This window comes from Calidris pugnax, unplaced genomic scaffold (genome assembly GCF_001431845.1).
Source record: "Calidris pugnax isolate Ruff unplaced genomic scaffold, ASM143184v1 scaffold94, whole genome shotgun sequence".
In the NCBI taxonomy this organism is placed as follows: Eukaryota; Metazoa; Chordata; class Aves; order Charadriiformes; family Scolopacidae; genus Calidris; species Calidris pugnax.
In genome coordinates, this window is record NW_015090822.1 from 2025519 (window position 1) to 2053430 (window position 27912).

At 39.3% G+C, this 27912-nt stretch overlaps 1 protein-coding gene across 5 annotated transcripts in view; it reads left to right on the forward strand.

Annotated features, from left to right (window-relative positions):
- Positions 1-27912, forward strand: part of PEX5L (peroxisomal biogenesis factor 5-like) — a 100119-nt gene continuing 72207 nt past the window's right edge. For 3 of the 5 annotated variants that reach the window (XM_014939895.1, XM_014939898.1, XM_014939900.1), the window contains exon 1: positions 1-123. In XM_014939895.1, coding sequence (XP_014795381.1) covers positions 103-123 — 21 coding nt within the window. In that variant the 5' untranslated portion in view covers positions 1-102. The remainder of the gene's footprint in view (positions 124-27912) is intronic. The other 2 variants (XM_014939899.1, XM_014939894.1) reach the window with 2 other exon arrangements.

Below are 27912 nucleotides of genomic sequence, written 5' to 3' on the forward strand. Positions count from 1 at the left end.
TCCCCTCTTTCTTTTAGCCGAGCGCGCAGGAGAAGTGCCCCCACCCCAGCGTACACCCAACCTGTCGGCCTGAGGAGGGGCACCTGAACCAGACGAAGCAGAATGTACCAGGGACACATGCAGGTAAGAGGCTGCAAAGAGCCTGGAGAGGAGAGAGCTCTGAAGGGGCTGCGCTGCAAACGGGATGCTGTGAAGTTTCTGTGGGTTGAGGGGAGATGCCACCCTGGCACCGTGCAACAAGTGAACTGGTGCAATATGATCGTGGCGCTCCCGCTCGGGGCTGAAGGGAAGAGGGTGCCTGGGGCTGGCTCTGCTCAAGGGGGAGGATGGAAAAGGGGTTCTATCAACTTTAGGTGAAGTCCTGTGTATATTTATTCCTTTATTATGCCTGCTTGTTCAGAGAGATTGAAGGGAGCATTCCAGGGCAAGCATTGTTATGGCATGCTTTAAGTGACACATGTCTCCTGCCATCCTCTTGATGCATCTCTTCCTCTATGTCAAGTGAAGGGCAAACAATAAGGGAAAAGACAGAGCACTTGCTTTGCAAAATCTGCAAAGATTTCATGCCACACTAAAGCCGTTAATTTGCACAGTGTGTTGTATTTAAAGGTGATGGATTTCTATTCTTCCCTCCCAACACGGGATGAGGATTGATTTTGCTAAGCCCTGGAATGACTTTGTAGAATGAATTCAGACACATGGCCAAGTGACTTCAACATTTAGGCAGAAATCTTGCCTCACGATCCTATTGATCCACATCGCCGAAGCAGAAAATGCCTCTCCCGACACAAACACACGAGTGCCTTGGACGTGATGACTTTAACCTTGACTCCCGCTCTCCTTCACATGGCTCTTCCTTGGAAAGCCAAGTCTATTTTGAAGGAGGAGGAAATGCCAAAGTGGAGTTAAGGTTGACGCTGATCTCCCCAAATCCTTTCTTTGCTTTTGGACCCAATCTGGCTTTGTGTTCATTGCCAGGAACGATGAGACGCCGTTATCACGTACAGTGGCACCAGCCTTGCATGTAGTGCTGTTAGTACTAAGGCTGTTTACAGAGCAACTGCAGCCTTAGTAAGTGTGAGCTGGTCACTTCAGTGCCATGCTGCTCAGCATCGAAAAATCTGCTGAATGCTCATCAGGACCATAAAAGTTAAGTCAATGTCAAAGCCGGGGTTGTGTACGATCTGGGGGAGTTCAGCGAGGACTCTGATTCAGCACTCTCTGCTTTCTAGAGCTGAATGACAGCAGTTACTCTGTCACCTTTGTGTTATTTGATCTCAACAATGATAAATAACATGTCATAATATTGCTTGTGATAGGAGAGCTAACAGGTTTTAATGACAACTGTGATCAATGGCAGGAGTATAGGTATTACTATTTATTTCTGACAATAAGGTTAAAGTATGTGTTGTTTCATGGTAACACAAAACCAATCCCGTAACTAATGATACCAAATTGGGTGTCGCCAAATAGGTATTTATACCCTTAAGAAAGCAGAAGTTCTTTGCTATGAGTAATGTATTGCAAGGTTTCAACAAACATACACCACTTTTTAAAAAGGAAATCTAACAGAACATTGAGGTGTCTGACAGCATTGCAAATTTTCTAAGTCATTAGAAGGTTGAAATCAAATTTGCAATAGGGGAGAAAAGTCAAAACATCCAAGTATGTTGTGACTGATGTGCTTTAATTTTTTGCCCTTTCAAAGTATTTCATTTATTTATTTTTCTAGCCCAAATATAATAAAATTCTAACCAAATTATCTTTAAAATTTGCTGAATTAAAAATACTCTTTGTATTGAGTACACTTGTAATTGTTAAAAATAAAAACCCACCTGAGTTCATCAACTAAACTTTTTAATCTATTGCTTTCCTAACAGGAAGCATTAACGTTCTTCAGATAACACCCAGAACAGCCTAACCCATTAGGAGAGATTTTCATGTTTACTGTATCCTTAATTAGAGCCTTTAAGTGAGTCAGACGAAGACAATAAAGAGCTAATTTCTTTGCAATGAAATGATCTAGTGTAATGTTTATTAAACCATGTTGGAACACAAAGCATCGAAGTTACCACACCAGTACACTATCAAACCACATTCTAACAATAATCCAGGCACATCCTAAGCATCACAGGTCCTGTCTTAATATCTCCAAGAATTCCGGTAAGACTCTGACTAACTTGAGGAAAACTATCTGCAGTTACCTGTCAATCTCAAGAGTAACAGTAAACAATCCAACCTTGGGTGTATTAAGTCAGGCACCCAAGTCAGTACCTGGATTCCTAAAGAAAAACAATCTTGTTTTTAAAGACACCGAGCGCTCACAGAACTTCTGCTTCTTTAGGTGAAAGTGGAGCGTTTGGCTGGACCCTACCGGGGTCCTTAAGCATTAACTTTATACATCCAAATGTACAATGAAGTACCAATATAGAATGCCTGATCCTACAGGATAAGGTAAAAGCCCTTCTAAGCTATTCTGATCAAATGCAGGATCTGATTTGGAATGCCAGGCGTCACTTCCCCTTTATACAGAATCATAGAATGGTTTGGGTTGGAAAACTATCTGCAGTTACCTGTCAATCTAAAAAAAAACATGAAACAATCCAACCTTGGGTGTATTAAGTCAGGCACCCAAGTCAGTACCTGGATTCCTAAAGAAAAACAATCTTGTTTTTAAAGACACCGAGCGCTCACAGAACTTCTGCTTCTTTAGGTGAAAGTGGAGCGTTTGGCTGGACCCTACCGGGGTCCTTAAGCATTAACTTTATACATCCAAATGTACAATGAAGTACCAATATAGAATGCCTGATCCTACAGGATAAGGTAAAAGCCCTTCTAAGCTATTCTGATCAAATGCAGGATCTGATTTGGAATGCCAGGCGTCACTTCCCCTTTATACAGAATCATAGAATGGTTTGGGTTGGAAGGGACCTTAAAGATCATCCAGTGCCACCCCCTGCCCTGGGCAGGGACACCTCCCACCAGACCAGGTTGCTCCAAGCCCCCTCCAACCTGCCCTTGAACCCCTCCAGGGATGGGGCAGCCACAGCTTCTCTGGGCAACCTGGGCCAGGCTCTCACCACCCTCACAGCAAAGAAGTTCTTCCCCAGATCTCATCTCCATCTCCCCTCTTTCATTGTAAAACCATCACCCCTCATCCTATCACTCCACTCCCTGATCAAGAGTGTTTTGTTTCCTACTGCTTTGTTCTCAGATTTAAAACTAAAATCTGCAGAAATAATTTCTTAGTCCAACTCCTTTTAAAAATGTTTGGAGAGCCAATGTTTTACTAATAATCAGCTGTAACTCTGCTAATTCTTGGAGGACTTCTGAAAGGTGAGAACATTAACAACTGTAACAACGTAATAAGTATAATTACAGAGACTGAGAATTTACCTTGAATAGGTGTCAAGCATTATCAGCTGCAGTGGGGAGTTTCTGACTAAGCTCAGTAAATTCTGCAAGTGTAGATGAAAGTCCAGCAAGCACCTAAAGTCCTTTACTACATCAAGCCATAATATGTATATTTCTTCTTAATTTTTATTTTCTAGTACAGATTGGTTTTTATTTTTTTGTGAATCCCAGAAAATTACTTAGTTTATTCCGAAGACTGGGGTTTAGATTTCCCTCTAACTGTTCTATAAACAAATCCTCACAACACAGAAATATTAGAAAGGTCTAAGCTAAAATTCCAAAGACAGTAAAAAAAAACAATTTAAAAAAATCTAAGAAGTAGGTACATTACTCATTCAACCACTGTCTTTACATGTCCAAGTACCTTTCTATAGGGCTAGTTTTTGTGTTACTTGGGCACTGCACGCTTTCACAGAAAATACTAGGAGACAGGTAAAGTGGCCTCCTGCAGAGCCAGCACCACAAACAGGAAGAGCATGCAGAGAAGTACAGTGCCAGGGAGCTCTTGCAAAGCTATTTCACTGTCATAATAAACCTAAGTATTTGATTTAGCCCCATTTACCACCCTGTTTGGTTTACATAGTAGCTGTCTAAAACCTAACAGGGACTGGCAGAGGTTCTAAGGCACAGAGCTACCTCCCGAAGCCTGAGCTTTACGATGGGGCTTTCACAGGAGAAGAAGAACTTCAGAGGAGATGCACAGACTATTTGCCTACAAACATACAACTGCAGTTATGTAAGAGGTCTTGTTTAATTCAGTAAATTCAGGCTGTGACAGGATAAAACCTGATGGTTACAAGAGCACACTCTGGGATTACACACATATGGCAAAAGAACTGAGTCTAAAAGCTCAGCTGTGCAGGTGAGAGAGAATATTTCTCTCTTAGGAGAATGTGTACAACCCAACGTGTGCTGGTTTCCATCTCCTGAGGAGACAGTAGCAGGCCAGATGGAAGCAGAACATAAGCTGAGTTCACCCCACAGTCACTGTTCTAAAACATCTATCATATTAACAACCAACAATAAGATGTTTTAAAGTTTTTACAGTATATTATATGCCTGGTACCAGTCCCTCCCATTGGCTTTTATGAGAGCTCTGTAAATGGACAGAGGGTAAATTACAATCACAGAATGGGATTTTTCAGCAGCGTTTGGCTTCCTAGGAAATTCAAAATAAATGCTTTCAAAGCTGTTTGCCTTGCTGCTGTATATAGGCAGCTTTCTCCAGCACAAATGCTCGAACAGAAGTGCTTTGCCAAATGCTGGCACGGGATTTTATGTATGGCAGTGTTACGTTTTGAGATGGCTTAATTTAGACAAAGCAGAAATCTTGACCACACACGGCTATCAGAGCTCCTCTGGCACTTTCTCGCAAGAACAGGCTTGTTAGTCACGATGCCTTGGCCGAGTTCCAGATCAGATAGTTAGTCTCCTAAACTTTTAATTGCATGGGCAATCAACTTCATGCCTTTAACTGTTGTGTTGTGTTCCGTACTATTAAAGATACTTAACGTTCTACCAGTGGCATTTCATATTTACATGAAATGACGCACATTAATCTTTCACATTTCAGTAAGATGTCAGTCATCAAACACGTACCTATATGATTGTAACGGGTCTGTAGAAAAATAACTATGTACACATTTAAATTCTTGCAAGTTGAGACCTCAAGGGCTTCACATGTTTTACTGGGCCTGAAAAGAGTTGCTAAATATTTTAGAAGTTATAAAAAACATTTTTGCACTGATTTCCCAGCACTTAAGCCCCAGCTAACTCACTGTGAGAAGTGAAGCAGAACTGGCACAAGATTAGCTGTAGATGCAAGTCCCATCTTTGCTCATTTGGTAACCTATTAAAAATACTGTAACAGTGTTGCTTCCACTCCCATGTAAAAATAAATAAAACCCAAACTATTAATCAATTATGAATAAAAAAGTAACCTCTCAGCTACGCATTTTGTACATCAATAAAACAGCCCACAAAGAATATGCACAACAAAACTGAATGCAATGCCAAATTGAATCTTTGTTCAGGTATTAAGATCAACACAAACTCAATAACATTAAGCTACAAAATTCTAAAAATCTGGGCACGTAGCTGGAATCTAACAGATCCCTAGCAAAGTCTATGAACCGTAACTCCTAGCTTAGCTAAAATGCCATTAGGATAAACTGATAATTTTTCATTATTACAGGCCTTTTCTAAAAGTACTTAAAATACTAGGGCAGTGTTTATGGCAGTATGTTTTCCATTTTGTCTTGATATTTTCCAATTATTCACTAGCAGCTTTTCAAGTTTTAACGGCAGATTATGAACTGCTTATAAATGAAACAAGCTAAAAATAATGAGCTCGCTTTCTTTGAATGAACCTCTTTCAACGAAAGTGGGTGATATACTGCTTTTGGCTAAGATGCATACTAAAACTGTATAAATTGTGAGTATTTGGAATGCCGGTATAGAGAAGCGTTCCTTGAAGCTGTAAGGCTGTTTTACAAGAACCTAGCAGAAAATCTTGCAAAGGCTCAGAAATTCTTGGCACACAGTGTATTTTTGCTGGATGCAAATTAAGAGGAACTCTCAGTAACTAAATAAGGATCCATCCCTCTATTCTGGAATTAAATTCATTGAAAACATAGAAAAACGACAGTCCCTACCCCTGTCATTTATGTATATAAGTATGTTAGTCTAAACCCAGCATATAGCTTTCATAAAAGAGGCACCGATTACTCAAGAAATCTTGCTGCATTTTTTAAAAAGCTACCAATATTGTCACAATTTATGACAGCATGATGCAGCCCCTAGTTCTTTAAACTACACATCTAGAAACCTGGATTTTACCTCTAGCTTTATCATACAGCTTCAGCAAGCCCACTCACCTTTCCACACGTACATTTTGCCCCACCTACGCTGTCTGCTCTGACTTCCTAGCACGTATGCTTAGCTTTTGTTTTGTTAAATCGTGTTTTCAAATATCCTAAAATGCACCTGCACAACTAGTAAAACCAAGGTTTGATGATTAATAGCAAAACACAGAGCTGCATGAAGACGTACAGAGTCTATTTTGATTACTCGGATTATACACTCGTTTGAAAGTTTAGGCTTATGCATGTTTGAAAACGAATTAGTTTAATGGGACCCACTGTTAGCATACCAGTGAGAGAAAAAGGCAGGGCAGCAGGCTGAGAATGGAAGAATATAGATGAAACTGCTATGCAAAGGAAGAGGCCAAAGAGTTGGAAAGAAGTCCATGAACTAGATTAGGATGAAATAATAATTTCATTACCATGAAATATCCAAGTAGGACAGGGTGCATGAAAGGATGGGGAAGATAAGATAGCCACATACAGAAACATAAGAGTTCCCTTCAGGAAATGCAGTCTCATAAACATTCATCTGTAGAAAATAATTCCTAATTTAAATTCCTAAATTAAATTTCTTGTTTCTAAGTAAGCTGATTCTCCGAAAACTTTTAAGAGGGTTTTGACATCTAAACCAGGTCTGTGCATAACCATCTATCTAATTTAATTTGCTACCCTTTTTGCAATAGTTAGAAACAAAAATGATAACAACATTGGAATATTAGTTAGAATGAATCTGACTAGGTTGTTTTTCTTACATACCCAGCACAGGAATTATCTACTAGTTGTTTGTATCACAGAATGTTAAATTTGCACAGTCTATTTCAGAAATAGCTGATACTGCAAAAGTGAGAGAATTAGTTATCTTCCAAATCAGGTGTCACGACATGTAAAATAGGAGGTGACTTCCTGTAGTTATGAATTTTCATCATTGTCCAATGACATTACTAACAAAACGCCCGAGGATCATAAAGACCATATTCAGCAAATTCTTTTACCAGGTTACAATTATTACCAACAGTATGACATTTCATTGCTTTCGTCTCAAGCTTTCGAAATTCTGAGTCATCATTACATGAGTTTCACTTCCAATGGTTTATTTGCATATAGATAAATTAAGTAAAAGTCTAAAGTATCAAGTAATTGAAACTTATTATACTGAATGGAAAAAAACATGTCTCATCAGTTTGTGTATCCCCAGGAAGAGAAAAAAACAAACCGAAGTTTGCATGACTAGTCACATGTCTCAGTATGACTGTGGTTCCTCCCAGTTTTTCATTAAATTTCTATCGTGTTGCCATAATAGACATAAGCCCCAACCTTCCTCCACTTCTCCATGGTCTATCAAGACACTCAGACAGATTTACCAGTGTTTCTTCTCTCACTCTGTCCTATTTGTTCATTTTCTCCTCTTTTTCAGAGTTTAAAGGTTTTCTCAAAATGCTTTGCCTCCTACCACATTTTCTCTGCAGTTTCTTTTATGAAGCCAAACTTTCCCCTGCCATGACTGCACACTACGTGCAACGGGGTCTGGGTCACCTCTCAGCAGCACTTGGTCACAAGGCAAAAGTGTTCCACCATGAAGTTCACTGCCACGAGTAGAAAGCAGCAAACTGATAGCTGAGGTCTTTGCTGCCAGCAGAGCTCACTGCTTTCAGGCTAAATCTAGATTAGGAAGCAAAAAGGGGACCACCAAGAAAAGGAACCTGACGTTTCACCGAGAGCCACCACAGCATGTGCGTAGGGTGGGCCAATGTCCATGAACTCTCTTTTCTCACATGCTTATCTGTTTTGGCAATCCCTAGAGAAAAATAACCAGACTACAGTCTTTGTGACTTTCTCTGTAAAATATGGGAACACTCTACTACATTATGTTCACTTATTTTACAGCAGTCTGTGATCTTCTGGTAACTTGACACTGTTAATTTCATCTCAATCCCTTAAAACGCCTCTTATTCTAATATGGATGTTGGGTACAATACAAGTTATACGAATACAAACATCTTTGGACAGCATTTTTCAATTAACATACAAAATAACAGCTATGCATTTAGAATCTGTCAGTATAATCACAAAAGCATATGTGATAAGGAAAGTACTGTGCAATGAATTCAGACAAACAATCTTTCTTGATTACTTTAAGACTTTGTTTTCTGTTACGAGATACATAAAAGAAATTCAAATACGCTTATCCACTGACATTTAGAAATTACAACTTCAGAATGATTTTGACATGCATTTATTTTAGGACCAGTCAAATTTTCCTTTGTATTTTTTTTTCCCTTAGATCAATCATTTGGCTTTATAGACTAGTTCTCAAAAGCTGAAATGTTGCCTTACCAACATTAGAGCCAACTGTATCTATCTTTACGTTAATGAATGTAAATGGAAATTATAAAGATGTAAATAAGAGAATAATTGGCTTCCGGGCCTTTTTCATGTTAACCCCTGTCTTCTAAATGTCACCAGTCAGGTTCCAAAGTTACAGTGTAAAGGAGAGAATACAGCATGTCCTGAACGGGGGCAGAAAAGCTGTTATGAATTGCATTTTCTAATTCAACATTTTCTAACTAGTATGTGTATCAAGAAAAGAGTTCAGGAACTCTTACTCACTGCTTATTAAAAGTCAACTGAGAGATAATACTTCCCTGTTTAAGGCTACCCTGGAATACGGAGATCTGTTTCTCAATAAGGAACACTGAATATTAGAGTTTAAGTTCACAGAATTTTCTAAGGTCAAATTTGCTAATATTAACACAGGAATAAGCAAAGACTATAACTGAGAGAAAACATTCTGATGTGATAATAATCTGCCAGAGCTTTTTAAAATCCAAGCGAGTAGCCCCTAATAGGAAGATCTGGGAAAAAAGACAGAATCTTGTGTTTTACACAGAACAGATTAATATTATTTATATAAAGCAGAAGGATGGCCTTAAGTCTTCACTAAGGCCTTAATATTGTCATATAAATAATGACAGAAATGTCATAGAAGTGATTAATAAAATAGTAACAAGTGTAGCTTGACATGTGTCTCATCAAAGCGAAAAGTTATTTCTGCTGTCATTCACTGAGGTTTAACAAGGAAGGCAATTTTCCAGTCACAGACGTCAGATGTAGACGAGTTCTTTCATCTTTTGCTATTTGTCATCTAATACTCCTTCCAAGAGCCAAGACAATTTTAAGGCAGCTTTGAAAAAGGAATACAAGGAAAAATGACCAGCAGTAGTAAGTAAAAGCAAAACTTAAAAAACCCCACAACATAAAAAACTTCTCAAAATAAGAATGACAACAGAAGGTCAGATGAGAATCGTATTATTTCTACTTGTTAGATAAAAGAAAGGAGGAAAATGTTGGCGCACAATAGAGAAAAATCAGGCAAAAGCACAAAAACTGGGAAGGGAGTGCTGTTATTGTTCTGAACAGTACAAAATGTTGTTAATTTTACTGCTGTACTTAATTCCAGGTAATGTACACAACATGCCAAGGTATATCAAACTGGAAGGGATGCATAGGGTTGCCTGAACCTGTGCAACAAAACAAAGGAATCTGAATTATTGGAAACCAGCTGGCCACTAACTGGAAGCAGTGAAAGAACCCTTATCCCTGGAGCACTCGCAATAAAAGATGATGTGCTGTTCAGGAAAGACAGAAAACCAAAGGTGTCAGTCGCATTAGGAATCTGGATCTCAAGAAAATGGGGGGGAAATTGTAAGAAGCTTCCAAATAATTTTCAATTATTAAGAAGTTAAGACTAAGCCAAGAACACACAAGGAACGGAGACGAAGTGCTCCTCAGAGGCAGAAGAAAAAAGTACAAGTTGCCTAAAGTCCAGCTTATCTAGATCTTGGAAGTATAGTACAACAACTGCTGAAAGTTTTTCAGTTACATGGAGGGGGGTGGGGGAGAAGTAAAACATACTCAAAGTGGCGTTCACATTATGGATAAGCTAATTTATGGTGCACACCCAGAATGGTTCTGAGGGTGTGAATTCTGCAATTACTACAAAATACTTGTGCGAAGGAAGAGCTCATGCAGAGGTACACTATATATCTCTGTCCCAAACTGCTGATGGAACTGGCATATGAAATTGAAGACTTAGTAGCAAATATTTAATAGTCTAATTATGAATCCAGACATAGTGTCATATGACCGGATGATACAAAATATGTCAAGATTTAAGATAAAGTGAGAAAAATGGTAAGACAACTAAACAGCCCAGATACCCACATGGCTATCCATTATCTGCAAGGTTTTAGGGGACAGACTTTAAAGAAAATTAAACAAATAAAGATACACAGAAAAATGGTAAAAATGCCATTTGAATTTATCAAGAGAAGATAATGTCATGATAACAGAAAATGCTGTCAAGTTAGCCTAACTGTGTTTTTAGGCAAGGGAGGTGTAACTGGCTTGATCTATAAGGTCTTTGGTAAACGTTTGTTATGGTGCCACAAAAGAAATTATTAGTGAAGCTGGAGAAAGTAAGAAATAGCAGAATATCTGTAAAAAGGGCAAGAAACTCATTCATGGGGAAATGAAAAATACAGCCTTAAAGACTCTCAGACCAAGGAAAGTTTAATAGGGAAGGTCTTTGTGGATGAGTGTTTGAACTGATGTCTAATGTTTCATCCATAAACCTGCTAGAAAAAGGAAGATGCTGAATACATCTGTCAATTCCTCAATGCTGGGACACACCATCAGTACTGATGACTTTCAGGTGACTGTACAGAGGGAACTGTGTGAACTTCAACAATACAAACACGATTAAATTTAACAGCATCAATAGCAACAAATTTCTAAGCTGTAAACTATCATTTAGAAATGATTAAGAGGACTTACACATGCAAGATGACTACAAGCTACCAATATGATATATCCATAAAAAAGACAGGTGCAGTTTTAGTTTTAGAAGAGGTTTCTCCAGAATGGCAGGAAAATATCAAGGCCAGTTTACAATACCACTAGCAAATTCTCAGCTGAGAATCTTGGACAGATCTGGTTGAGAAGAGAGACATGCAAACAGGTCCAAAGAAGGATGATCAAGGAGAAGGGAAAGTCTATCTTACAAGAACAGACCAAAAGATTTTGGTTTATTTTGTTGGCAAAACGACGGCTCAGCAGGAGCATAATCACAGCATGTAAATGCATCAGGGAGATAAACACCAGATACGGAAAAACCTAAATTAGCTAAGGACAAAACTGGCACAGGAACAAATGGATATTAACCGGCTGCGAATAAATTTAGGTTGGAAATTAGAAGAAGGTTTCTGATCATTAGAGCAATCAAGATTTCCAATAGCCTTCCAACTGGAATAGTGGAGGCAAAAAACCTAATTACTTTAAAGATGAAACACAATCAATTTATGGCAGACTTTGTACGATATGCTGCCTGCGAGAGCAGAAGACTGAACCACAGTAATGCACCAAAACCCTCCTTCTTGTATTCTGAAATTTCTCTTGACTTCAGCAGAAACAAACCCTGACTCTTCTCCAATAAGACCAAAATCCTCAACATCAAGAGTCAAAAGTCTTCCTGTTGTGGCTGTGGAGGGCTTGGTTGTCTTCACAGCCTCAGAAACCTCTTGTTAATAGAGTCATATGGGAACTGACTAATTAGTCTCACTTCTCCCATTGCTTAGCCCTAAACATCATTTTCACTACTCGTAGAACTGAGCTCTACAGTTTGAATGCTCTCTGTGCCAGCTTCCTTACCGAGTCTCCCACTCAGCTGAACTGATAGTTTTACTACATATAAAACCTTAATAATCAGAGGAAATGCATTTCCCCCATACAGCTAAACTCACCGGCTCAGGCTAGAAACACTGAAGCTTCTCCTCATCTTGTATACGTGTTCCCACAAGTAGGCACTGAGGGTTTGAAATCACCAACTGTGTTAACATTGTGTAACAGTAAGTTTAAATTTATTAAAATAACAGCCAAAGCATATGTGCACGAGGATCTAAACTAGAACCCATCAGAACCAGTAGGGATAGTCTCCCTGAAGAGTTGAATGTCTGCATGATGTTTTCAAGATATCACTGCTGACAGACATTCTTTGATTTCTAGTCTTTCTTGCTAAATCATCAGTTCTAAAAATTAAAATCCTGCTTAGCACTTCAGCAGACAAGAAAGGAGTTGCTTCAACTGCATCATCATTTGGACAGGGGTCAGCCAGGGGTGCAAAAGAAACACATTTACACTCATCTACAAGTGGAAACTTAGCATGTCAGTTTTTTCACTATAACATTTATATAATAGATTCAGTTTTATTTTGAAACCACCCAGATGATGACTGGACTATCATTCCCACTTCAACTGACAATCAAAGACCTGCTAACACTTTATGGAGATAAGGTTGAATACCCAGCATTTCTACAGGAGAAGGAATATGCCAAAGGTGTCCTAAATATCACCATGGTCACATTTTTCTACAGGAAGAGACTGCATCTTCATAACTGGTATAAATCTCAGTCTGCTCCATGGCTAGAGGAGGAGATATACATTCACTTCCACCCTCATTACTTAAGCTGTGCTAGAACAGTTTGAATAAAACCTTCTTTTGCTTTAAGTAGTTCTTGGTTTTGAACGCACTTTCATTAGACTATGTAAGCTGTAGGCTACTGCTTGTAGAATCCCAGACCAGCTCTCCAGGGAAGATCACCAATCTCTCAAAAAATTTAATAAGGAAAGATAAGATACTTGGATCTCAATTCCTTAGGGATTGCCCCCAAACTGTTTAGGAGGAGGAGAGTATCCTAAGTCCTATTCTGTCCATGTGCTACGCTGCCTTTACAGCTATTACTACTTGATCATACCAAAAATCTATAGTGGATCTTAGAGGTGGAAAATAGAATAAAATCAGATAGATCTTGAGTTGAATAGAAGAGATCACTGCAAATTGCTGAGCTATACCCCACCTCTGACACCTACAGAGACCCTTTCTGTTCAACGGATGATACAGAAGTAGAAAAGAACCTGATGCAAGATATTAGGAATAACAGCTAAATAACATAATGTCAGGAATTAATACTGAGAAGATATTTAGCAGTAAAAAAGGAATTTATTTTGCACCAAATGGTGAAATACAGAACATGCTGAAAACATCCAGAAACCATTAAACCCAATCATTTTCAGAGAAAGCTATCTAGTTTTTTAGGAAAAAAGCAAGAACAGAGGGCACTGCTGCCAGCTAGGTATTTGTTAATTTTTCATGTGAATTTACTGCATATGTAAGTGATTGAATTAGTAGCACTGACAGGAACCCAGGCACAGTAAAAGCTTCCTGATACTGACACAGCAGTGCTCAGGCTGTACAGTCCTGACCATTAGCAATACCGCTCCCGAAGCCCGGAGCCTGTCTCGGGCAGAGCCTGCAGAGCTGCCTGGGACTGGACTGAGCAAGGTGGGGTGTTCCTGCGGTGAGAATTCGCAGACAGCCACAACAAAGATCAGGATGAGACCACTACACTTTCCTAGATTAATGACCTCCTTTGGACTCTGACACCAGGCTCCAGGGAAGAAAGTCCAGGGCGAGCTAATATCATGCTACCAAAATACTGCAAGGTAAGTTGGGGGGAAGAAAACGTTGAGAGGGTTTTGTATTTTGTGGCAAAGAGACTAAGTGCAAAAGGGAGTCAGAAAGAGCCAGCCTGCAGAAAAGACTATAAGGTACAGAAATCAGAGTGATTTCCCACCTTTGAGAAAAGAGAGTCATTTCCAGACACTCGGAGGCTGAGCAGTGAAATCTGGATCTTCTATCCCAGAATGATAGATTGCTTCAGAACACTGAGGCTTTGAGAGCGAACTAGGGGAATGTAAATTGCTTATCTACTAATTTAAGCATGCAAGTCTGTTGCCAAATACTATCATCTAAAAGGAATACAGGTATCACGGCTGCTATGAAGTCCTTAGGGAGGCTCATAACCTTTTGGGAACCCTTTCCCTGCAATGTATTAACCTTTTGACTACATTGGTGCTTGGATCTATGTAAAGAAATCGTAAAAACAGACAGGAACAGTTTGGGAGCAGCAGAAACAAAACTGTGCAGAACATCAGGGATACAGCAGGATGTTGCGTGAATTCTGTCAAAATCATATCCAAGAATAGATACAGATCCAAAAAAAAAAAAAAAAAGCATTTCAGGTGCATGATGAATGTGCAGCTGAGCAGCCACAGGGAAACATTGCATTGCTGTCCTATAAACTATATTTCTGTACTGTCAGATTGTGTCAATTTACATGAACGTAATATGAGCTTTTTCTAAGAGTAACTCTGCTGGATTTGGTGGTGCTGCTAATGGAGTAAGATTTTTCTTGGAGTAAGGGTGCTGTAAAACCAGCGCTCAGTCACCGCTTCCTGTTTACTTCTTGTGGTTTATCCTCCAGAGCAAACACGTATTTCGCTCACTTGAAACCCCTGCTTCTTACCAAAAAAACATCCTTAATATTCTCCTTTTCACACCATTCTTCCTTGTGGAAGACATTTCTGTTTAAGTGAATAATTTTATATGGAAAAGGCTAAGAATTACTGTTCTCTGAATAGCAGCGCTGGATTTCCACTTAATGTGTTCTTTTTCAGTAGGTCTAGACAGTCTCTTCTAAAATTTCATTTAGATATCATTTGTAATTCATTTGAACAATTTTAGTCACTTAGTAAGGTTACTTCAATATTCTCCTTTTTATTGAATGTTATTCTACTGCTGCAAGCAAGGTATTTTGTTTGATGAACTTCCACACAGTTGATCCCCCAAAGGAGAGAGGACAAAACACAAAAGACCCCCAAATTAAATTCTAATGCAATTTAACAATAGCTGTAAGGGAAATGGGGAAATATTAGTTACTCTAGAACCTCAGTCTCATAGTAACATGAAAAATGAAGCTGATCATCCAGAAATTTTAACTAGTTTAAGTTTTCACCCATATACAAATGTTCCATGAGTAACTACAGACAAAAACAGGCAGAAGTTCCCAGTGAATGATGACATTGTACCAATGACAAGATTTGTGAGCTGGGATTGAAATGTACTTTATAAATAAATATACACTGAGGTGCACAACTAACTGTAAAGCCAGCAAAGGTTCTTGATGTTTGGACCACATTTGAAAGTACAAAAAAAAAAAAAAAAGTGTTCTTATACACTGTCATCCTGTATGAACTGTAACATAATACAGGCTGATGAACTTCACCATTTATTTAAGAGCATCGTTTCAATGAGAACAGCACATACTTGGGAAAAGCGTCTATTTTAAAGTTTACAGACTTAAAGCAATGGGAAATCTCTCACTTGCTCAAGATATGCCAGTACGGATTCTCAAGGTTAGCAATATACAATGTTTCTTTCATACGTATATAGAGAATACATTAGAAACTATGTTACAAGAATATAATGAAGCAGATAATATTTTTAGAATTCTTAGGTAAGCTGAATTATAATGAGGAGGTTTGAAATTATATTTATATGCATGGAGAGCATACCTAACTCAGTACCTGTGTAAATAAGGGCATCAAAGAATCAGTTAAAAGTCTCTATCTTCTTGTTCCCAACATAGCATTTCAGTTCACGTCCAGTGGACACAAGTGGGAGTTGGAGGAGTCAGAGGAATAACCCTCAAGGCAGCAGCAGCCTCTTGCTATACATGGCACAAAAAGACCTCACAGTGTAAAAGTTTCCATTGCTTTTGGAGGAACCAGGATTTCACCTCTAGTCTTTTGGGAGGGAACTGTGATCAACTTTCAGAAAATGTCTGGGTCATGAAAGGCTGCTTTGGAGAGTGAACTTAAAATCCGTTCACACGTATATGTCAGGAGCGTGTATTCCTGTGTATTATAGTAAGCAAAATGTAGCCTACTCTGAGTTTAACTACTCCGTAGTTTAATCATAGATCTATTTTAGAATTTTCTCAGAAAGTTCCTTGGCAACAAGAGTTTTTACAGTCCAATGAACAGAACAGGGAGTGACAGTCTCTAAGCCTGAAAACAATTCCCGCTAACAATATAATCAGACAAGGCTACAGATACAGAATTCCTCTCTTCCTTATACACACAGAAAGGAAACAAGGTTATTCAACCAGTAGCAAAAAATGGAAACACCATTTTTACCCACAGTCATAATGAAAGCAAAAGACAAAGGAGTTTGAACTTGCCAGTAAAAATCATAGGTTAGCATATGTCCTAATTTAGGAAGAAGAATAATCAATATTTAAAGATACTAAACAGACTACAGCATCAGATAATCCTCTCATCAAAAGAATGCTAGAATTCAAGAAAAGAACCAGAGGAAAGCTGAAAGGGGAAATTGCATTGTGCTGGTAAATCAAGGTAACGATAAACACAGGTGAGAATAGAAAATGCGTTGACTCTGCTGCTAACATCTCATTTCCCTATTCAGGGGAAAGGAGAAATTCCACTAACCCCACTTCTTATCATTTCTGATAACCAAGCCGATACTACCTGCACTTACAAACTAACTCTACTTCATGCTTTCAAATTACATTCAGTACATTAATTTCTGTCCTATTAACTGCACAGAAACACTAATTTCTTGTATTAGTTCCCTTCTCCCCATCTATTAATACAAATATTGGTCATTTTTGTTCAACTAATACCAAAATGAAGTGCACCGATTTGGGAATGTACTGTGTACACACGGAGACCTTGCCTGCAAAATGCATTTGTTTGAACATTTACTTGGTCAGTTAGGAAATATTAAGTTATAGAAGCTTATATATTCTGGACAGTAGGATATTTAATTCCTTTCACAGAAATTATTCAATATCATTAATTCAAACAAAAATCTACCACGTGTTTTTTTCATGCTGGATTATCATTGAAGGGATGTTTCCACTATTTCCTGATGACAACACAAACGCAAAAAATCCCTCTACAGGGACTCGGTATTTGAATCAACTTGTTTATGAAGCAAAGTCTACTCGTTTTATTTAGAACAGTCTCAGCAGACCTCAGGTAGCTCAATGAATCTCTACCTGTACACTGTCAGCCTTACTTCGCTAAAGCAGCTCCTTTACCTTGAATTTCTAACATTTTGACCAATTGCTTTTTTCTCTCCCAAGTACTTTAATTGTATTTATCCTGCGGCAAAAGTTGATACCTAATAATTTGCTGACAAGATTATGTGCCTGTACCTTTCCTTTGCAGCTGTATTTACTCAAAACAAAGCTATTCAAATAAGCCTTAATCAAGACACATCATTCTACCACACTGTGTTTTCACTTCTCTGTGTGGATCCCTTCAGCTGGGAACACCACCAGTGAAGCCCCAGATGAGCAGGGCAACCGGCAGGGCAAATTGGGTTTATTGTGATAGGGCACCAGTGTCACACTTAACTTATTTAAAAATCACCTCAGCAAAAGATATGTTGTTTCTCCTGTGTCTGTCGAGTCATTGTTTGGACTCTAATGGAGGAAATCCTGACAGCCCTGGCCGCCATTTTCCCTCACACAGCGTTTCCCGCCTTTTCTTCAAGATGGCTCCCCAGAGGCACCACAAGCGCCTCTGATTGGTTCAGGGAGGGGTAGACTCTCCCCTGATTGGCTGAGCTGTTGCCAGGGCCACTGGGGAGCTGGCTGGAACCGGCTGTGACCAGGCTGGGGCTCCTCCACAGCAGCCAGAGACCGGGCAGGGACACCAAGGGGTGGAGACGGGCTCCTACCCTTTGGGTTAGCTGGAAATACCTGGGGAAAGGCACCTCTTTTTTAAACCTTACTTTATTACAATTAGGAGTTAAGTTACAGTTAAAACTATTGGAAAGGGAATAACTAAAAGATAAAATGATTAATAGCTTTATCAGTAACTACAGAGTCTTGCTTAACTGAGGCCTATCTCTGAATGCCATCCGTCAGTATTATTTAAGTAATGTTTTGACAATCCAACGTATCAGGATATACTGAAGAGTTTTCACAGAAACGGAAAGTGATATATTAATAACACAGCGTTTGAGGGACTTGCGATTTCCCCGTATGTCAGGCTGGCAGGATTCTGGCACATTACCCCGGTATAACTCAATTAAAGCCAACTTCATACAGGTGTGTACAAATTAACCAAGCTGCAGTCGTACTTTCGAAAAAGGAGATCACTTTACTAACTGTACACATTCTTTTAGTTTTACTCCCCTTTCACTCCATCACCTCCCACAAAAAGCGGCATTTAAAGTGCTTGCTGCATGAAGAGCAACCATGAGCTGAAGTTAATTCAGTGCCTAAGAGTTACCAATACATCAAACCATGACAATACAGCGGAGAGAAACAACAAACTTCCAACAGCCCCCAGAAAATAGCTTGAACACCCTTCCGTGAGACACAGCCTTTTATCTTTTGACTTCAAATTGCAGCTCCTGTATATTTTGTGCTCTAAGCACTAAAAAAAAACCCCAAACAACCATACCATGGGCAGATGGCAAAAGATAACCGTTTTTAAAAACATGTAAACACTTAACAGAAAATCTTTTTGCCAATTCCCCACGATTGTGGGAACATTCTAGTGGTCACCATCAATCTGCTCATCCCATTCCACGGCAGGGGGTGGGCAAGGCCACAACTGCTGCAGTTCGTGCTGCAGAGGCTGGAACCTTCTGTAACTTAGAAAAAAATAAAGCTCTAAGTGTTTTATCACAATAATCTGAAGTTCAAACGTCTTGAATCATTTCTGGCTTTATCTAAAATGTGAAATGTATTTAAAAATGAAGTTTTCCTGTAAACCCAGCATTTACAGCCCAATTACTGCAGAAGATAATGGGAGCCTTGTGGGAAATAAAGCTATTTGTGTAAGGTTATGAGGGACCTTTTTCAAACAATATCCTTTTGAACATATCCAGCTCTATAGCCATTATTACTTGAAAAAGCTGGTTTTAACTATGTGACTCCTACTCTCAAATAGCAGATTTAAGAATAAACTATGAAATCTATCAAAATGTGTTTCCACATGAGTTTTACATCATTTGTACGTACAAGAAATAAAGAAATAAAGAATAGGCAACTTGTATAAGTAGGATTTCAGACAGAGATGTGCAGGTTCAGGCAGAATCATTTGGAAGGTCACAAAAAGAGACTGCCAAAAAGTTTCCATTCTGTCTTCCTACCAGACCGATAATGAACAAATATTTCATGATATTGTGAAAATTGGTAGAACTGTAACCTCTACATAATAGGAGCACTCTTGTCCCCAGAAAATCAATAGCTGTGTCTTCATTAGATCTAATAACTAAGACTAAAAATCTAAATGCATTTTGGCAAAACAAGATTTTATTTATATTTGCATTTTTATATACGGAACCGGAAAAATAAAATTAAAGGAGACATATGACATTAATGCAAAGCTGCCAGCAAACACCAGAATATCACAATATTTATTGGTATCTAGTCTGTCTTGCACATACCAAAGATCTTTTATTAGGATTCCAAGGTATCTGAGAAGTACCAGCACTCTGGAGGATAGTATAGGCACATCAAACCATGTGTCCAGTAAATACAGTCCTCTGTTATCCGAGGTTCTCTGTGCCTCAGTTTCTCTCTTTATAAAAATATTCTAGGAACGCTACCAACCTACCTCACAGAGTAAATTCACTGATGCCTGCCAAGGGCCTCTAGGATCCTTGGATTAAAAATAAGGATTAGCAAATAAGGTGTTCCAAACCAAGGCAGAAAACACACCAGCTTCCCAAAATGCATGGCGGGGAAAAAGGAGCTAGCTTCTTCTTATATGCAAAGCACAGAGGTATTTTTTTCATAATATATATGAATTATTTTCATTGTCAGCAATTAAAGTTAAAATAAGACTCCACATAGCTGCAAATGAAAATTTTATCACCTTTTCCCATTTTCCTCATTTTTAAGTCATCATTTACAATGCTTTTCTGGCCTGTGGCGAAGCCCTTCACCTGAGAATTAACTTCCTCAATTCTCTCTCCATTCCCTGCCTTCCAAACCTACACAAAACACAGAAATTACCTGCCTCATTCACCATTCTAACCGCATTTTTTTTTTCCTTTTAGGAGTCTTTCTAGCATGACAAGTTTAACCACTTCACTTAATGTGTCCATATGAGAATGAGGTGAAGCCAAAGCCCTAAATTACCCGGTCAGTGTGGGCTCTTGCTCAGAAAACCACTCAGCCCCGCCAGCACACATTTTGTCCATCCCTGTCCTAACATAGCTGTATAATCCCTTTAGAATTGCATTTTAATACCATGGCATTTTAATGTACAGTGAAGTTTCAGACCGGGTCATTCCAGGTTTTTGTTTTATAGAATCTGGACCTTGAAACAGCAGGAACTGTTGACTATTATAATATAGCAAGTTATTTATTTTTGAGGCATAGGAAAACTAATACTAAATCCTGCACCATTGAAAGAATCATTCTGTACATACATAGCCTAAATCCAAGAAAAACACACATAGATATAAATATACACTAAGAAAAAAAAAAAAAATCTATTGTTTCAGCACATCCACAGGGTTGTTGGGAAAACAGCTCAACCTGTTAAGAAACAGCTCACATCAGCACTTTGCACAGTCTGACCCAGCTCCTTCATCTTACCGAGCCCCAGCGTGTTTCTCTGGCTGGCAGCAGTGAACAGAGAGACACCAAGAGGGGAAACAAAAGGGAAATTGGGCTGAGCCATTACCTTGAGAAAGCTGCAAAGGGGATCTCCTGAGCTAACTCTTATTTCTCCCAGGCTTACAAGCACCCACCAGTGACCTGCAAAAACCTGCTCCTTTTCCACAAAATTTTAAGTGTCTTTTTAAAAACACATGGGGACTCTCAATCTAGATTTTAACTAATAAAAGAATGATTGAAAAACTTCACCATAGCTGATAGATTTATAAACAAACCACCTGGATACACTAACATGGTCTCTCCAAGTGTTTTTGGGACTCGGGCCCTTGGGTAACGAGAACAAAGCCCACGCTGGTTCTGTTGTTCTGTATGTTATAAATAGGAGTTTTCATTGCCTTTAATTCTTCATTTTTACCAGTATCCCTGTAATGACTTGGAAAAAATATCGAATATACACTAAATACCCATACTATTTCATTGATATGCAGGCAGAGGAGTCCAAGTGTAACACTGGTCAAGGAGCTCTGCCTTAAAACACTCACTGGAGTAAGGGGTGAGTGGAGACATGGATGCCCAGCTCTCGTTAGAGGCTGGTACATGGTCACCCAACCCCGCCAAGGCTGCAGCAGAGACAAGTGTTGTAAAATGTGAAGAAAGAAGTCCCTTTTCAATTGCCCGTAGCAGACTGGAAGTAAAAACAAAGCAGAATTTGTCTATCTGTATTTGATTCTCTAAATTAGCTCCCTAGGTGCCTGTGGAAGCAGCAGGCTCCCTCGGAGAGCAGAGGCAGGCTGTCCCCCGTACTCAATGGGTCAATCCAGGTGCCTGATGCTGGGTGATGTGAAGAGCCACCCACTGCCTCCAGAATCCCACTCAATAACCCGACCTTTTTAATTCATTCAGCTCCTTCCCTCTTCCAAGAGTCAGTGCCCGAAGGAAGCGGCATTTGCACTTCCAGCAAGCCCGTGCCGTGTGTACGAGCTAATCTACACAAAACTCCTCCTCCTGCCGTCCCCCACAAAGCAACAACGATTTGTCTGACAAATTCATGCTTTTAGAGCACAACTAGAGCACAAACCAATTTGCAGTCAACGATTTCAATCAAATGAACCAATTTCATTTTCTATTGCAAGTCTTAACGTTGACGCCTCTTTGTTCTGATGCTGCACTATCATATAATTGTACCAGAAACCTTTGTGAGGCACGATGTCTGTCTGCTTTAAGATGGGTTCACACACACAAAAAAGTCATGGAGAGTAACCCTGATCCGTGAGCAGAGGAAGTCCCATAACACACATCTTTTTTCCACTTCTCACATCTAGGAAGCAGTAATATCACAGTAGCCTCAAAGAGCTTTCAAGCTTCATTTTTCCAAATAAAGCTTCTTTTGAAAATAGTAACTCATACATTGCTAACAACCCACAGGCAGCTCTCCCAAGCACAAAGCCTGAGAAATTAAGCTAAATGCTGTTACCTGCAGGTTATGGTTAGGCTGGTTAAAGGCCAGGGAAGTGTCCAGGCACTGGACTGTAACCATCTCTACTGTTAGACTGCTGTAACCATCCCTGATGTGCTTGTGGCCCACGTTAACTTCCAAACAGGTCCTGGGTGTGATTCAGGAGGTGGCAGAGGACAGTGGCCATTCCGGTGGCCATCTGGCTGCAGGGCACCTCAGGAGGGTCAGAGTTTGGCAGTACTGCTACAGTTGGTCTATACCATTAGGTCCAACAAGGAGGAACAGTCCTAGGTACATTTAACTTCTTACTAACAGATGTAACCAGAGGAACTAAGGAACTCTTAATTTTTTCCTGTGGAATAGGGACCCATTTCAGCAACATGGCAATTAGAGCTTTTAACTGTGGAAAAGACCCCAGTGATCATCCAGTCTGATCTCCAGCAACACAAAGCAAAGGACACGACTCTGATCCCTCAGTTGAATCCAAAGAGAAGGGTGTTCAGAATGCAGCTTTTAGAAGGCCAGGCAATCTGCAATACAGCAGCTCACTTCAGATGCACGCCATTGGTGTATTTTCAGCATTGTTACCTGCTTTGTCTAATTAGTTTTTTTCCTAATTGTGTAACCTAGCACTAGCTACATAGTAATAATGACTTGGGAAGAAGCTTGTCATAGCTGAGAGAGAGAGAAAAGGTATTTTGCTTTAAAATCTCCAAGTTGAAAACGCATTAATAGAAATTATAACATGCCTATTATGCAAAAATATGCAGAATTCTCTGAAAATGAGCAGTCAGCAAAGGGCAGATAGACTGTGCTGATGTCTCTGGGTGATACCTACATTTTGCTGTCTTAGCCATTCTCAGCAGTTTCTTTTGTCAAAAAAATTAACAATGCTTTCTGAAAAAACTCATAGGCAATCTTATGCTCGTTGCAGGTCTGCAATTAAGAATTTGTTTGACGTACCTTTATTTGGACTGGGATACAGTGAGGGTTTAATTCCCTACATAATTCTCATCTGGAAGGCACTTTTTTGGAAACAATGGAGATTTAACACAATGAATGTTTACCCAAAAAAAAGTATCCGCAATAGACTAAATATCTGCAGAAATTACATCAGTCAATTAAAGACACTTCTTATTCTTACTGGTCAGCATTAGCTCACCCTTTCTGTGTCCAAGCCCTGATCTAAATGCTTGTAATGGACAATCACTTTGAGATTACTTTCTTGCAAGAGTGATTCTCACTCTTAATGAATAAAATCCTAACGTCAAGCCAGTCATTTTCTAAAAACAAACAAACAGCAAACCAAACAAACAGTTGTCCGAGGGGCGCAATCTAATTTAACGCTGTAGGGAACATCACTACTGTCAGAGCTTCTCCTGCCAAACTCTCTTCCCCACTGATGGAAGCGGTTGGGTTCTTTCAGTGCCAACAGCATGAAATAATAGAACTACTCCAGCATGGAGCATGACATCAGATCTGTCATAGCCAGCCAGAAAATCTATCAAATCGAGATTTTGTGCCCTCAAATAGTCATTTACTACAGATCATTTAGCTGCTTATTTAATATTTATGCAAACTCTTTGTGATATTGGACTGGACCACGTATCAGAGACAATCTGTGCAAAGACAACCTGCCTCCTAAGAGGCTGAAAAAAGTCCCAAATGCATACCTTACCGTCCCGGGGAGCGAGTCCAATACCAGGACACGAGGAGTTGTGTAGTCCTAGAAGCAGAGCAATGTCTGCACACCACAAAGGAGCTGGGCTGGTTCGCTGCAGGGAGCCTGGGGCTGTGCAGCAGCTCGATATGGGCACGAGCAGCTGGATACAGTCTCTAACAGGTGGACGCCACAAAGCTAAACTCAAATTTTTTCCATTGATCTAAAGCACGTAGAAAGGTTCAGTTGTTCTGTTTTACAGGAGACAAGAGAAAACAAAGAGGAATCCTTTCTCTTTGTGCTCTCCCCAGTCCCCTTAAGGAAGGTTGTCTAGATAAATCCAAACACAAACACCAAAACTGCAGCTTCTCAATTATGGTTTCCTCTCCAGCACAATGCGCTGGCAGGTTTCTAAATTGGAAGCACAGTACAAACCCAATTGCCTTCCAAATTGGTCTGCTCAGTACAGCAAGAAAAAAAAATTCTCAGATGCCACACTGTTTAATCAACCAAGCCCCTCTGAGCTCCACTCATAAAAGTCACAAATGCCATCGTTAGTATCAGCTCACGTCACAGGAGTGGATCAAAATCTGTGTTATTTGATCATTTGTTTTTTGATCAGAACTCATTTTTGGGAAAGCAAAACAAAAAAGATAAAAGAAAGAAAATTCACTTTGATCAGGACTTTTGCGTAATCTTGATTACAGGACTTCACCCATGTTCACAAACTGCAGCAGCGGTGTCTGACTTACACCTTACCATCCCAATTCATAAAACTAAATAAGCACAAAATCAAAATCCCCTTCACTCTTGAAATTTTAAAAATATTTGGGGTATAGATAACGTTTAGCTAACAGTTTCTCCCTCAGAGTTATTACGTTGATTTTATTATTCCTGTCATGTTCTGTCAGTTTAATTGGATAATAACTGCAGTCATATTACTGCCTTGTAAGTACGCACAAGCACCTCACGGTGTTTCTGCAAAGAACTCCATATGCCTTGCTGCTTAAATGGGAACATTATATTGTCAACGTGCAGCAAAGGGTGGCGAGTTGCTTCAGGAGTGCTAATCACAGAGGAACGAGCAGAACAGAAGGTGAATGAATAAGAACTCCGATATCTGACCACTGATTCAGTGCTAATAATGCAAACAAGGACTGATGCTTTAGAAGCACAAGGTCTCCTGATTTCTGCAGTCGCTACCAGTGCTTCAGTTTTTCCTTCTTTCCTTGTGCTCATTGAAATAAAATAGAAGGGAGCAGAGAGGAATTAATTATTTGAATATAGGCATCGATGGTTCAAGCTTCCCCTCCACACAGAGCACCGATATGTCTTTCACAACACAACAGGTTTCCAGGTGACGTGCCAGGGAAGAAGAGGCAAGAGCAGCTTTTTGTTTCCTGATCTGGCAGAATTCACACAAAACAGGGAGGCAAAGCACAGCAACCTTAGACTTCAGTCCTGTTGCTTATTATTGGTCAGATTCTAATCTGAAATCAGTCAAAATTCTCTACAATTCCATTGATTTATGTAGCTTATCATTAGCGACAAGAATAGATTCTAATAATTTCTTTTATTGTCATGTCCATGGACTCTGGAGACACTGGGTGCAACCCAGGACAGCACTTTATTTACCATCATTTGTAATGAAGTTAAGCACAATCTGAGAGTAATATCACTAAAAGCTCTCACAGAGGAGTTATCAGATGCTTACATTGTATAACTCACTATAAGCTTGATTTGTATCAATTTAATACTTGATATGTAGAAGAACCCTTTCCAGAGAGTTCCAAATTGTCTCTCCCAGAGAAATTGGGAAAGAGCTAGAATTTTAAGTACAGTATCCATATAGATACTCTTTTTTTCTCACATATATATATTTTTAGGGAAAAGTTTCTCCTCCTACTGTACACCCAGGTAGATTTAAAAGAAGAAGGGGGTTTGTTGACACCATCTCAACTTACGCTTTCCCCCAGTGAGCTCATTCTGCTTCACAAAAGTCTGAGTACTGCCAGAGAAAACAAAATGTACAAGATCAGTCTTCAAGCACTAATGTAAATGATCAGTTCTGACACCAGTAAAGGCGTGTTGTCTTCCCTCCAGGTTGCCTGCTTTTCTTGCCTCAAGCAAGATTAAAGACCTAAGACTACTTTTCATGTGGTGGGGTGGTGACCTGCCTTCTCAGAGCAGTTTTATTGTCTTAGAACACACACACACACAAAAAAATGCACCAGCATCTTCCTGGGGTGGGTTGTTTTGTAAGAGGTTTTTGTCTTTTAGTTGGAATATTGTTCAGGGAGACAGCACTTCAGTATCTTTTTTAAGGATAAAAGAAGGTGTATCTTTAAATTCATACTAATCAAGTGACGTCAATGCAAAATGAAAATCAGAAAAAGTTCTCGTTTGTTGATTTAAATCCTGACTGCCCACACTCAAGTTGTATCTCCTATAAATATGAGTTCTTCAGTACCAGCTAGTGAAGAAAAAGTAAGAATTTCAGAATCTGGTAGATGTAAGGACAGTACTCTGCCTGTGTCTCACAATCTACACTAAATGTCTGGGTAACAGGGCAACATATAGCAATATACCAGGGAGGTTAAAAAAAAAATCTTTCAACAGATATTTCGCCCAGTTTGGCAAAGTAATTAGACGGGCATTTCTCTTGCTTCACAACGCAATCTACAACCCCAAAGACATTTCAGGCCTCAGTTCTATGAAGGACTTCACAGTTCCTGGTAATCTGGGGCATCCCCAGTACCATACTGGTCTCATGTTTCCTACGGCACCATACAAGTACTTTGATTTTTAAAAATGGAAACTAGATCACCAGTGGGAGACAAACCATTTCAATGACTGATATAACTTCTAACATTCCCCTAGAAGGTTCTACTGAAGTTAAGCAGCTGATTAGGTGAAGATGGGGAAAAAAAAAAAAAAAAAATTATTTCTTTTCCATACAAGCAGTGAGAATCAGCAGTAATAGGGTACTTTGCTGCAACAGTTTTGCATTTGTAAGACTATAACCACGTCTCAGAAGCCTAAATCTTCAGATGAGAAGCAAAAGGTTAGATAAATTGTAATATTTTCATTACATTGTATTAAGAAATTCAAAGGAAGGGTGCCTTACTGACTGGAAGAGTAAGAGTTAGTCAACAAGTCATTAAGAGATATTTTCTCGAAACTCTCCAGCTTACACTAAAGAAATGCGCATCAAATCTCTTTACCTGCCACAAATTTCATTTATTTACAACTAAACCAAAGTTTTGAACCAATCCAGTTCAAATCAAGCATATAAGAAGGAAATACATCCGCGTTGTCAGCTGGCGCATGAAATTGTGCTGTTCTAAGCAGTTACGCTCTTAGGAAAGGAACCCCTGAGAAGTAAACAATTTACCATACCCCTTTGCATGGCTCTGGGATTCAGTGTCTGTACATGAGTCTTTTATGCAAAATGAGAAAAGGTACATTTGGGGAAAAAAAAAAAAAAATCAGGTCCTCATCTCTCACTTTATTTTCTTCCTAGCGATTGTCTCCCAGGAGAAACACTGTTGAGCAGATACAGAGCCAGATTCTAAAGGTGTTTTGTATGGTATGCTTGGGAACCTTCCATAAAACTAGCCCAGGTTATTTTTAGATTCCCTTAACTTTATTTATTGATTTAGGAGGATATGAGGAATGGGCATAAGTGAAGAGAGCTTTATAAGAAGGGTATCTTTTATTAGATTAGCTGATACAGCTTGAAAAAGCAAGTTTGCTTTTGGGCACAGGGTGCCTTCTTCAGCAAAACCTAACTCAATACAGACAATTTCAGTTTAATCTTATTATACTGATGACAGTGCTATTATGAAATAACCGTGGAACTGACTAAGAAAAGGGGTATGTTGAAGGTTTCTTTATTTAATTTGGAAGTTCAAACTTCCACGTGAAACCAAGTGAAATGTCTTGGCCAAGATT